This window comes from Pseudophryne corroboree, chromosome 5, assembly GCF_028390025.1.
Source record: "Pseudophryne corroboree isolate aPseCor3 chromosome 5, aPseCor3.hap2, whole genome shotgun sequence".
Taxonomy (NCBI): Eukaryota; Metazoa; Chordata; class Amphibia; order Anura; family Myobatrachidae; genus Pseudophryne; species Pseudophryne corroboree.
Genome location: NC_086448.1, coordinates 573,199,567 through 573,213,478, shown reverse-complemented (window position 1 = coordinate 573,213,478; position 13,912 = coordinate 573,199,567). Strand labels below are relative to the sequence as shown.

The 13,912-nt window shown below is 42.9% G+C and overlaps 1 protein-coding gene across 1 annotated transcript in view; it reads left to right on the top strand.

The window, feature by feature from the left end:
• The window catches only part of LOC134929631 (1,25-dihydroxyvitamin D(3) 24-hydroxylase, mitochondrial-like), a 110,685-nt gene that overhangs the window by 56,326 nt on the left and 40,447 nt on the right, over nucleotides 1-13,912 (top strand). The window contains exons 4-6 of the mRNA XM_063925214.1: nucleotides 3,420-3,516; nucleotides 3,603-3,694; nucleotides 6,145-6,256. Coding sequence (XP_063781284.1) covers nucleotides 3,420-3,516; nucleotides 3,603-3,694; nucleotides 6,145-6,256 — 301 coding nt within the window. The remainder of the gene's footprint in view (nucleotides 1-3,419; nucleotides 3,517-3,602; nucleotides 3,695-6,144; nucleotides 6,257-13,912) is intronic.

The following is a 13,912-nucleotide window of genomic DNA, read 5'->3' as shown; positions in this document are numbered from 1 at the left end:
TTAGCTTGGAGCCTCTTCTGAGTGTGCAGCTGCAGCACAGGAAGGGAAGCCTCCTCACAGCACGTCATTGGTGGCTGCCGGCCCGGGGGAGGGACCAGCAACCATGAAGCACACACAGTTCCAGTGAGGCTGGCAGGGGGCTGGTATTTGTGGGAGTGACAGCTGTGCGATCAGTCCCTGCAGCTGCTTTTAACCCTTGCGGAGGAGGGATTCAGCTGGCAGCGCAGCGCACTAGTTCTTATTGAAGCACAGTTCCCCCTATGAGATAGTGCCCACGCGGCTGCTCAGCTGGAGCAGCCCTCGAGCTGGCCCTGAACATGCTTTCACATCACCAGGCGTGGAGGAAGCGCTGCCGAGACACATTGTATATGCAGGGCATGGAAGGCAAGTAAAGCCTTATACGGTCTCTGTCAGCGGCACCTTTTGATCCACCAGCAACTCGGCCACGAGAAGGGGGCCTAGGGTGTTGAGGGCGGAGTGGGCAATGCCTACCTAGGAGGCTGCTGTAGAAGGAAATTTTATTTCCTGTCTACTGCAGAACAATGCTGTGGGCCTATTTTAGAGGGTGGGCCTGGAGCTGCAGCTCCATCAGCCCCATTGTTAATCCGGCCCTGCTATAAAGCAGTGGTCAACAGGTTTGTTGGTTCCATAAATCTACTTCAGTGTTCCCCACCTATTAAGGCCAGTACTGAATACAAATTACTTAAACTTTAAATTCAAGTTTTAATATAATGTTATATACATGAAACAGTAACAATTAATAATATTAATATTGGAATTAACATTTTTGTTTAACTTATAACATGGAAACAGTTAATGTTTTTTTTAATTAAAAATATATACTCTTCTCATTGATTGCATCTATTTATGCTTGCAGAGGGGGAATGAAGTGGATAAGCATATGCAGAGTAAAGTTAGGGAGTCTGCACATAATTATAACATAATTAGATAAGGATTTTTCTAGTTGGACTACTGAAGAGCACAAGATACCATTATAAACCAACAGATGTTATTTACAGTAATTAGAATTTGTATTTCATTTCATTTGAATTTTATTTCATTTGTGTTTATATTTTATGCTTCTGTTTGTTTTTAATTATATTTCATAATTATAATTTTTTAATGAAAATCTGACTTTAACATTTATTAATGACTCAAGACAATGGGCATATTTCAGACCTGATCGCTGTTGCACAGCGGCCGATTGTCGAATGACTGCACATGCGTATGCACCACAATGCGCACACGTGAGCCCAAACAGCGACAGAATGGTACACAAATTTGATTCATTTGCAAGGCATTCGCAAGGTGATTGACAGGAAGCGTCCGTTTTCTGGGAGTGTCAGGAAAAAGGCAGGCATTCCCAAGCGTTTTCAGGGCGGGTGTGTGATGTCAGCTCCGGCCCCGGTCAGCCTGTTTCTTTTGCACTGTAGGAGTAAGTCCTAGGCTACACACAGACTGCACAGACTGGAAAAATGATTCAATGGTGAGTGAGTTGCGAATGGATTTGCAGCTGTCCGCATGCATGCGTACACTTGCACGGGGCGGGTTTTCACTGTCTAAGGGCGGCGACTATCTGATCGCAGCCCTCTGCAAATTTGCAGATGAGCAATCAGGCCTCTATTAGGGCCCATGTTATTGGTTGTTTATATACTGATCAGCCATAACTTTAAAACCACTTGCCTAATATTGTGCCAGAAACCACAGGGCACCTGCAAAGGCCTTGTAGAGTCCATGCCTTACAGCTGTTTAGGTGACACAAGGCCCCCCCCCCCCTTGTGTCACCTAAACAGCTGTGAGGCATGGACTCTACAAGGCCTCTGCAGGTGCCCTGTGGTTTCTGGTACCAAGATGTTGACAGCAGATCCTTGTAGTCCTGTAAGTTGTGAGGTGGGGCCTCCATGGCTCGGATTTGTTTTTCCAGCATATCACACAGATGCTCTATCGGATTGAGTTCTGGGGAATTTGGAGGTCAAGTCAATACATTGAACTCTTTGTCATGTTCTTCAAACCATTCCTGAACATTATTGCAGTGTGGCAGGGCACATTATCTGGAAGAAAGATGCTGCTGCCAGCAGGAGATACCGCTGACATGTAGGAGTATATTTGGTCTGCAACCATGTTTAGGTAGTTGGTAAGTGTGAAATTAACATCCACATGAATGCTGCCCAGAGCATCACACTGCCACAGGTACTTTGACATGTTCCCATAGTGCATCCTGGTGCAACCTCTTCCCCAGGTAAATGACACACAGTTTGATGTAAAAGAAAATGTAATTAATCACACCAGGCCAACTTCTACCATTGCTTAATGGTCCAGTTCTGATGTTCACAGACCCATTGTAAGTGCTCTTAGAGGGTGACAGGGGAAAGCATGGTCTTCCATATGCAGTAAGTTATGGTGCACTGTGTGTTCTGACACCTTTCTATCATAGTCAGCATTAACTTTTTTTTAGCAATTTTTTCTACAGTAGCTCTCCCATCAAAATAGGGCTAGCCGGGCTAGCCTTTGCTCCCCAAGCACATTTATGAGTATGGGGCGCCCAAGACCTTTTCTCCAGGTCACTGGTTGTCCTTGCTTGGACCACTTTTGGTACTAACCATGGCATGCCAGGAACACCCAAGAACACGTGTTGTTTTGGGGATGTTCAGACCCAGTCAGCTAGCCACGACAGCATGGCTCTTGTCAGTGTTTCTCAGATGTTTACACTTACACATTTTTCCTGCTTCCAACACATCAAGTTCTAGAACTTGAGTATTTACTTGCTGCATACTCAGCAATGTAATGGGCTCAAAAGCATCGTGTGCCAACCCACCCACTGAGCACCTGATGGCATGTTGCAAGCAGGACATCATTACATTTTGCAGAGAGGGGCAGGGCTGGCAGCACCGATAAGTGCATCTCTGACTGGACCATCCTCAGTGTGCTCTGATTGACTGTACAGGCTGCAGGGTTCCTGTCTGGAGCATCTAAAAGACACTCCAGTGGTGCTGCAGCAGAGATCCTTGATGCAGGGTTTCAGGCCGTGAGGCGATGGTGGATGCCAGCAGATCCCTGCACTATGTGTAGTGGCACTGGTTGCACACTCCTAGGTATGACCCTGCTGCCTAATATATTCCACCCCTTGACAGGTGCCACAAGATGGTTAATGTTATGACCGATCAGTGTATGACCCTTCAAATAGTGTAATGTCACTTTAGCATTTACTACTGATACTGTCAAAACATGTCTGTGTGCTTTCTCTCTGCCCCGCTACTCTGATGATGTGTAAGTACAGTATATAAACGTATACATCTGACATACAGTATGGCACAAATGTAACTGTTTTTAAATTTAATGCAACTCTGCATGTTTACTGGTTAAAAAAATTACAATTCAAAAAGGTATATATACAAATGTTGGTCTTATGTTTTTTTCAGGTATTGGAAGATTTCATTGCACATATCAGCAGAGTATGCGACGAACATGGAAAAATCGATGATTTATATTTTGAACTGAACAAATTGTCATATGAGAGTAAGAACACAAACAGAAAAGTTTGCCTCCTATCAATATCTGATTTAAGTTTGCCTTTTTGTAATGTTAATGTCCCCTCTTTGCAGCAATTTGTTCAGTCCTGTACAATGAGAGATGTGGACTTCTTCAAGACACATGTACAGAAGATGCATTGGTTTTCATTAAATCAGTAAAAAAGGTACAGTAGCTATATATGTTGTTATTGTACATATGTTTAGCTATCTCTCATGATTAAGTCTGACCTGATTCCTCTATGCTGACAATACCCATATACTATCATCCCTGGATCTCTCTCCTTCTGTTCTCTACTGTGCCATCACAATGTCCCTAGCAACTCAACATCAAAACCTAACCTCATAGTCTAACCCCCAGTCATGTGTTGCTCTACTCTTAACCTCTGGAATGACCTCTCTCTGGGGGTAATTCAGATCTGAACGTAGATGTGCTAGTCCGCCCAGCATGCCAAGCCCTACTCCCCCCTCCCCTCGCAAGGGAGCAAAAGCATCGCGCAACGGCGATGTTTTTTTACCCTCTGAGTAGCTCCCTGCCCCCCACAATGGTCCGGACACTCCTGCATTTTCCAGACTGTGCCCCACCACCGGCGTTCTAATTCCATTGGCACGCCCCCTCCCATCCCGTGACCGCCTCTGCCTGTCAATCAAGCAGGGGCAATTGCAGACCTGAGATGCTGTTAGCATCTCACTGGGCCTCATGGGTGCGCGTGCACACTCCACAAAGGGATTCAGACTGTAATCGCTGCCGCTGCAGCGATCCAGTTTGAATTACCCCCTCTGTTGGATGTTCATTACACATCGAATAGTTACTGATAAATTATTGATTTTTTTTTGGTATTCTGGTTTATGCAATTACCTTTTTCATGAAGGGCCACTTTATTACTTACAGTATACTAAACATGAAGTAAAACTCCTTTAAGATAACAGAGTTATTTCCATGCTATTGCTAATGATTTTTCTGATGCATTCTCAGGGAAACTCACACATAACTGTATATTACCTTGTTACTAATTCATCTCATTGAGGTAAAGTTTTAGTCTAATTTTAAGAGATTTAAGTTTAATTTTAAATGATAGTAGTCTGAACTCTTACATCCCCCTTCCATCGTCACTTCAACTTTCACTTGCGCTAACACTATCACTCTGGAAACCAATTAGTTCTGAAGACAAACGTGAAAAGAAAGTGGATCAGATAGGTGTGCTAATATTGAAAAAGGAACAAGCAGAAAATACTTCCCTCAATGGTTCTCCTAATGGAATGTCACAACATCAATGGTGGGTTCCATATAGAGGTAATATATAAAAAAATTATATAGTGTATGATATTCCAGAAAAAAATATATTTATTAAATATGCAAAAGTCTTGCTGTCAAGAATAAAAAATAGTATTCTTAAAACACAAAGTTTCTTCATTCAGTTAAAACAGTTCATAAAACTAAAAAGTAGCCAAGGTATAGGTGGAGGTTTACCAGAATTCTGTGTAACCCGGGCCTTGAGATATAAACAGGGAGAACCGGCTCCGGATCCTGTCTCCTTGGTCCAAGTCTCACTTCCGGCTGGTTAGCCTTACACCTTCAATGTTGGTTCTGAAGACAAGCTGCCACATTTAGGGGCATTTTCATCATGTTAGTTATTGGGGGCCGATAGTTAACATTCCGAATGACAGATGCGAAAATCAGCTGTCTCCATGATTTTTTTTCACTGCTACCTTCGTAGCAGTTCAAAGAATGTCATTGCTAGCACTTGTACGCCTGCGTGACATAGGGTTCACGCAAGCACACAAATCCCTCGGCGTCCAGCGGAAGAAGTTGGGCATCAGCAGAGGAATCCGGGACCACTTCCAATAGGTAAGCAGCGGGGGTGCAGAAGCATTCGCCATCTGTAGCTGGCGAATGCTCCCACGGTCAAGCTCTGAAAATATTGTATTTTTGGAGTTTAATGAATGAGGTCCCCATACCAGTGTATGGGGATGCCGGGCTGGCTTGATAGTGAAAGGTAAGCAAGAAATAATTGTGATATCTGCTGGGTTACCTTCATGATGAACGGCCCCTAAACTTAATGTTTACAAAAGTAGGTGAAAATTTAAATTTTCACCTACTTTTGTAGGAATTATGGGGTCTATTCATGAAGCAGTGAAAAGAGTGGAGAAGTGAGCCTGTGGAGAAGTTGCCCATGGCAACCAATCAGCTGCTCCATACAATTGCATAGTATGCAAAATTCTAAATGTTACTTCATTGCTGATTGGTTGCCATGGGAAATTTCTCCAGTGGCTTACTTCTCCACACTTTTCCCTGCTTCATGAATAGACCCCTTTGGGCTAGATGCATCATCGTTTGGAAAGTTATAAAATGGAGAAAGAAAAAGTCCCAGCCAATCAGCTCCTAACTGCCATGTCATAGGCTGTGTTTGAAAAATGCAGTTAGGAGCTGATTGGCTGGTACTTTTTCACTCTCCATTTTATCACTTTCCAAGCAATTGAATTATTGAATTAATGTGTATCCAATTCTCTTACTAATAGGGAAATAAAAGTTATACAATTTAAAATTAAATGTAGCTTATGACTTTGTGTAGCAAACATATTATGGTTTATAAACATTGCTATTCTGTTTTTATAGATGATGCAATACTTAGGTCTACTGATTGTAACCTCAGCAGAGTTTCACAAACAAGTTAATACAAGACCATGGCAAAATCACACAGAAGCCTGGGATAATATATTTGAAACAGGTAATATATATTCAAGTAGTTTTGAATTTAGATAGCTCATTTCCTTATGATGAAGGAGGCATAACATGTGCTGATAAAATAGCATAAATATAAGCCTTCAATTTCCTTGCAATGTTCGCATTTTCTTGTCATGTGTCAAGGTCTGCAGTCATGTCATGCGTCATGGGGGTAATTCTGAGTTGATCGCAGCAGCAAGTTTGTTAGCAATTGGGCAAAACCATGTGCACTGCAGGGGGGGCAGATGTAACATGTGCACAGAGAGTTAGATTTGGGTGGGTTATTTCGTTTCTGTGCAGGGTAAATACTGGCTGCTTTATTTTTACACTGCAATTTAGATTTCAGTTTGAATGCACCCCTCCCAAATCTAACTATCTCTGCACATGTTACATCTGCCCCCCCTGCAGTGCACATGGTTTTGCCCAACTGCTAACAAATTTGCTGCTGCAATCAACTCAAAATTAGGCCCCATGGGGGTAATTCCAAGTTGATCGCAGCAGGATTTTTGATAGCAATTGGGCAAAACCATGTGCACTGCAGGGGAGGCAGATATAACATGTGCAGAAAGAGTTAGATTTGGGTGGGTTATTTTATTTCTGTGCAGGGTAAATACTGGCTGCTTTATTTTTACACTGCAAATTAGATTGCAGATTGAACACACCCCACCCAAATCTGACTCTCTCTGCACATGTTATATCTGCCTCCCCTGCAGTGCACATGGTTTTGCCCAATTGTTAACAAAAATCCTGCTGCGATTAACTTGGAATAACCCCCTATGTGTCAAGGTCTGCAGCCTACTAATGCAAAAAGTAAATAAAACTGTGTGTAGACGCTGTTCACTTGCAGTATACTGTTGTTAAATCCTTCAATATTCGTCAGTGGTATACCGGGAAACACAACCTCTTAAGTAAGAACTTACATTAGGGTTCTCACCCGCAGGCCAAACAAGGTATCTTTAACCCCCGATATAATTTCTTCAATATATAATAAAACGGGATAACTTCACAAAAGATGATCACTTACATATTAATTCTGTCACGCGTTCACATAAGCATGTCTTTAGATCGCCCCAGGAAACAGCTGTCCAGTCTAATGTACGGTCCAAAAAGCTGATGTTTTTGAGAACCCTAATGTAAGTCCTTAAGAAAGATTATAGGGACTTAGGCCAGAAACTAAAAAAAAGGACATCTAAGGTAATTTTCTCCAAAATATTACCAGTGCCATGCGCTAGCCCAGGGAGACAGAGGGAAATTAGGGAGGTAAATGTGTGGCTCAGAGACTGGTGTAGGAAAGAGGGGTTTGTGTTCTTGGAACACTGGGTGGACTTCTCAGTCAGGCGCCATCTTTTTTCTCGTGACGGATTGCACCTGAATGAGGAAGGGGCTGCGGTGCTGGGGGGTAGGATGGTTAGTAGGTTGGAGGAGCTTTTAAACTAGGAGCCTGGGGGGAGGGTTTAGCTAGAAACTATGGGTCATGTGGCGAGTATAGTTGGGATGGTGGTAGTGAGATAAATGGGGGTGGAGAAGAAGGGAGGGAAAGTGCAGCCAGTCAGGGTATTTACATGGGTTCTATTAAGGGTGTTAAGAAAGGTATTGCTAAAGCATTAAATAATAACAATTATGTGTCATCATTACAGACTATAGAAAATGTTGTACGGGACTTAAGGGAAAATACTTATGTCAGGGCGGTGATTTTAGATGGGGACATTGGGTTGACCAAAGAGAAAAATAAGGTGGGCAATACTAAGTACAGTGGGGTTGGAGAGGGAGCGAGAAGGACAGTCTGTATCAGTAACTCTACGGATGCACTAGTTAACCAGGATGGGAAATCTTTAGGAAAACAAACAAATAAAGGAACCGATAAACTAAAATGTATGCTTGCAAACGCAAGAAGTCTAGCAGGTAAAATGGAGGAATTGGAATTGTTAGCATCAAAGGCTGAGTATGACATTATAGGTATTACGGAAACATGGTGGGACGACTCTCATGGCTGGGTTGCTAACTTGGAGGGGTATTCTCTTTTTAGGAGGGACAGGGCTAACAAAAGAGGAGGAGGTGTATGTCATTATGTTAAACCATCACTTAAACCATACCTAAAGGAGGTTATCTATGAGGAGACTGGCGATAATGTGTAGTCACTATGGGTAGAAATCTCAACTGGGGTTATTAATGCAAAAAATCTAGTCATAGGCACATGCTACAAACAGCCGGATATTAGCATACACGAGGAAGAACAACTATTGCAGCAAATCAAAATGGCTGCGGGATTGGGGGAAATCCTTGTGATTGGGGATTTTAATTACCCGGATATTAACTGGAGTAACGATTCATGTGCTAAAGAGAGGGGCAGCAGGTTCTTAAATATGTTTAGGGATCACTACTTGTCTCAATTAATCGAGGACCCAACTAGGGGTAAAACTACCCTGGATCTAGTAATTACTAATAATGTGGACATTATATCAAACACTAAAGTTGGGGAGACTTTGGGTAACAGTGATCACTATATGATCACATTCGACATCAGTTTCAGGAAACATAGCTACAGGGGTTCCACCAAAACTTTTAACTTTAGTAAGGCTAATTTCAGTATGCTTAGATGTGCACTTAACGACATAGAGTGGGAGGTTCTGTTTAATAACAAGAGGATGTTTTAAAAGGGTTGCTGGATAGCAAAATTCATAACTTTATTCCCATGGGCAGTAAACGCAGGAGTATTAAACTTAAACCGATGTGGCTTAACAAGAAGGTTAAGACAGAAATGGATAAAAAAAGCGGGCTTTCAAAGCATTTAAATCTAATGGAAAGGAGGAGTCTTTCAAGTATTACAAGGAGTGTAATAAGAAATGCAAAAAAGCAATAAGAGCAGCTAAAATGGAAAATGAAAAGCAAATCGCTATAGAGAGTAAAAGCAATCCTAAAAAGTTTTTTAAATACATAAATGGTAAAAGGTTAAAAAAGGAGAATATAGGTCCATTAAAAGATGAATTAGGAGAATTTATAAATGATGATGAAATAAAAGCGGAAATACTGAACAAATTCTTTTCATCAGTATTCACCAGTGAAGAACTGATGGTGGGAGTAGATCATAACCATTGTGACAGTAATGATTCATGGTTAGATACTTGTTTAAGCAAAGAAGTAGTCCGGGATAGACTAAGCAAAATTAAGATTAATAAATCACCTGGTCCTGATGGACTTCACCCGAGGGTTCTTATGGAGCTTAGTTCACAACTAGCACGACCAATAGTTCAATTAGATCAGGCATGGTACCGAAGGATTGGCGTATAGCTGAGTTAGTGCAATTATTTAAAAAGGATCCAAAAATCTTCTGGTTAACTACAGACCAGTTAGTTTAACATCTATAGTGGGGAAAATATTGGAAGGAATTCTAAGGGACGTCATACAGGAGTATCTAAAGTCCGCTAGGATTATTAGCAAGAACCAGCATGGGTTTGTGAGGGACAGGTCATGTCAGACTAACTTAATTAGCTTCTCTGAGGAAGTGAGCAATAATCTTGATCAAGGAAAAGCAGTGGATGTGGTCTTCCTAGATTTTGCAAAAGCCTTTGATACAGTTCCTCACAGGAGACTGATGATCAAATTAAAGGAGATTGGCCTAGGAAAAACTATTTGCACATGGATAAGCAGCTGGTTGGATAGCAGGGTACAGCGAGTAGTGGTCAATGGGAAGTCCTCAACTTGGTCCCCAGTAGTCAGCGGAATATCACAAAGGTCCGTACTCGGACCACTACTGTTCAACATATTTATCACTGACCTAGAAATAGGCCTGGAAAGCACAGTGTCAATCTTTGCAGATGATACTAAACTGTGTAAGGTAATTAATTCAGAATTGGATGTGGGGTCCTTGCAGAATGATCTATCTAAACTTGAACTCTGGGCGTCTAAATGGAAAATGAGGTTCAATACAGACAAATGCAAGGTTATGCATTTTGGGACTAAAAACAAACTTGCATCCTACATATTAAATGGGGAACGCCTAGGGGAAACAGAGTTGGAAAAAGATTTGGGGGTATTCATTGATTATAGGCTTAATAACCGTACACAAGGTCAAAACGCAGTAAAGAAGGTAAGTTAAGTGCTAGCGTGCATAAAAAGGGGAATTGAGACAAGGGACTCGGATGTAATCATGCCGTTATATAAGGCATTGGTACGTCCGCACCTGGAATATTGTGTTCAGTTTTGGGCACCAATGTATAAAAAAGACATCAGTGAACTCGAAAGTGTTCAAATGCGAGCTACTAAATTGATTAAAGGCCTAGAAGGACTGGACTATAAGGAAAGACTTACTAGGCTGAATATGTATACACTAGAAAAGAGGCACCTAAGAGGAGATATTATTAATATCTTCAAATATGTAAAGGGACATCACAAAGAGTTATCAGTGGAATTATTTATTAAAAGAACACAGTTTAGGACACATGGGCACTCGCTGCGACTGGAGGAGAGAAAGTTCCGAACGCAACGGAGGAAAGGGTTCTTCACTGTTAGGGCAATCAGGATGTGGAATTCCCTGCCAGGGAAGGTGGTAATGGCAGACTCTGTAATTGGATTTAAAAAAGGAATGGATACATTTCTGAATGAAAAAGCTATCCAAGGTTAAAATACTTAAAATATCAACGTGGTTAATCCGGGGGTAACATGAGTTATAGTAGCTAACTAGTCATAAAACATTATTTAGCAAGTATGTAGAATCATCACAACTTAAAACAGGTTGCCTCTATTCAACCTCAAATACTATGTTACTATGTTAATTAAGAGAGTGTGTTTCCCGGTATATCACTCACGAATTAACGGATTTAAGAACAGTATACTACAAATGAACAGCGCCTACACAGTTTTTTTTTTTTTTTTTGCATTAGTGTCCTGTGGAGATTTATAGGTGTTCTCCTTTAAACTGTGTGGCTGCGGTTTACTGGTCAGTGCAGAAACCACATTTTGATTCTTCTGCAGCCTACTGTACAGTATGTTCTTAAATGACTTCAGTTTCAGTTGGTGTGATGCACCTATACAATTTGATGGTTGGAAAAAGCAGGATTTTAGTACCTACCGGTAAATCCTTTTCTCCTAGTCCGTAGAGGATGCTGGGGTCTATTTCATGACCATGGGGTATGGACGGTTCTGCAGGAGCCATGGGCACTTTAAGACTTTTCAAAGGGTGTGAACTGGCTCCTCCCTCTATGCTCCTCCTCCAGACCTCAGTTATAGGAACTGTGCACAGGGAGGCGGACATTTCGAGGAAAGGATTTACTTTTATACTAATGGTGAGATTCATACCAGCTAACACCTCAACCATGCCGCACAACATGGCATTTAACATAACACACGCCAACAGGCATGAACCATTTACAGCAACATGCTGAAAACAAATGTAACACAACTTGTGTAACTTAAATGAACAAAACTGCAGGTAAAGTACGCACTGGGTCGGGCGCCCAGCATCCTCTACGGACTAGGAAAAAAGGATTTACAGGTAGGTACTAAAATCCTGCTTTCTCATACGTCCTAGAGGATGCTGGGGTCCATTTCATGACCATGGGGTTTATATCAAAGCTCCAGTACGGGCGGGAGAGTGTGGATGACCCTGCAGCACCGATTGACCAAACTTGAGGTCCTCATCGGCCAAAGTGTCAAACTTATAAAATTTAGCAAAAGTGTTTGACCCTGACCAAGTAGCTGCTCGAAAAAGTTGTAATGCCGAGACCCCCCGGGCAGCCGCCCAGGACGAACCCACCTTCCTGGTAGAATGGGCCTTCACCGACGTCGGTAACGGCAATCAAGCCGTAGAATGAGCGTGCTGAATCGTACCTCTGATCCAGCGCGCAATGGTCTACTTGGAAGCAGGACACCCAATCTTGTTGGGAGCATACAAGACAAACAGAGCCTCTGTTTTCTGTATCCGAGCTGTTCTAGTGACATAAATCTTCAAAGCCCTAACCACATCTAGAGACTTTGACTCAGTGAACGTGTAAGTAGCCACTGGCACCACAATAGGTTGGTTTATGTGGAAAGATGAAACCACCTTTGGAAGAAAATGTTGGTGAGTTCTCAACTCCGCCCTATCTTCATGGAAGATCAGGTAAGGGCTCTTGTGAGACAAGGCCCCCAACTCAGACACCCGCCTTGCGGATGCCAAGGCCAAAAGCATCACCAGTTTCCAAGTGAGAAACTTCAACTCTATCTCCTGTAGAGGTTCAAACCAACTCGATTGAAGGAACTGCAACACCACCTTAAGGTCCCATGGTGCCACTGGAGGCACAAATGGAGGCTGGATGTGCAGAACCCCTTTCACGAAGGACTGAACTTCTGGAAGAGAAGCCAATTGTTTTTGAAAGAAAACTGATAAGGCCGAAATCTGGACCTTGATTGACCCAAATCTAAGGCCCGCATCCACACCAGCCTGCAGAAAATGGAGAAAACGCCCCAACTCCAACTCTTCCGTAGGAGCCTTCTTGGATTCACACAAAGATATATATTTTATCCAAATACGGTGGTAATGTTTTGACGTTACTCCTTTCCTGGCCTGAATAAGAGTGGGAATGACTTCCTTGGGAATACCCTTTCGGGCTAGGATACAGCGCTCAACAGCCATGCCATCAAACGTAGCCGCGGTAAGTCTTGATACACGCACGGCCCCTGCTGTAGGAAGGAGGAAGAGGCCGAGGATCTTCTATGAGCAACTCCTGAAGATCTGGGTACCAAGCCCTCCTTGGTCAGTCTGGGGCAATGAAGATTGCTCAAACTCTTGTTCTTCTTATTATCTTGAGAACTTTTGGGATCAGCGGAAGTGGAGGGAAGACATACACCGACCGGAATATTCACTGGGCCACCAGTGCAGCCACTGCTATTGCTTGAGGGTCTCTTGACCTGGAACAATATCTCTGAAGCTTCTTGTTGATACGAGATGCCATCATGTCTACTTGAGGAACGCCCAAGAGACTTGTCACCTCTGCAAAGATTTCTTGTTGGAGGCCCCACTCTCCTGGATGGAGATCATGTCTGCTGAGGAAGTCTGCTTCCCAGTTGTCCACTCGCAGAATGAAAATCGCTGACAGATCTCTGACATGTCTTTCTGCCCAGAGGAGAATCCTTGACACCTCCGCCATTGCTGCTCTGCTTTTCATTTCGCCTTGCCTGTTCATGTACGCAACTGCTGTTACATTGTCCGACTGGATCTGCACGGGATGATCTTGAAGAAGATGTACCACTTGTAGAAGGCCATTGTAAATGGCTCTCAACTCCAGAATGTTTATGTGAAGGCAGGCTTCCTGACTTGACCATTTTCCTTGGAAGCTTTCCCCTTGAGTGACAGCTCCCCAGCCTCGGGGACTTGCATCCGTGGTTACCAGGACCCAGTCCTGAATCCTGAACCTGCATCCCTCTAGTAGGTGAGAACTGTGCAGCCACCACAGGAGTGAAATCCTGGCTTTTGATGACAGAATTATCGTCCTGTGCATGTGTAGGTGGGATCCGGACCACTTGTCCAACAGGTCCCATTGGAATACTCTGGCATGATATCTGCCAAACTCTATGGCCTCGTAGGCCGCCACCATCTTCCCCAACAACCGAATGCACTGACGGATCGACACACTTGTTGGTTTCAATATCTGTTTTACCATACTCTGGATTTCCAGTGCCTTTT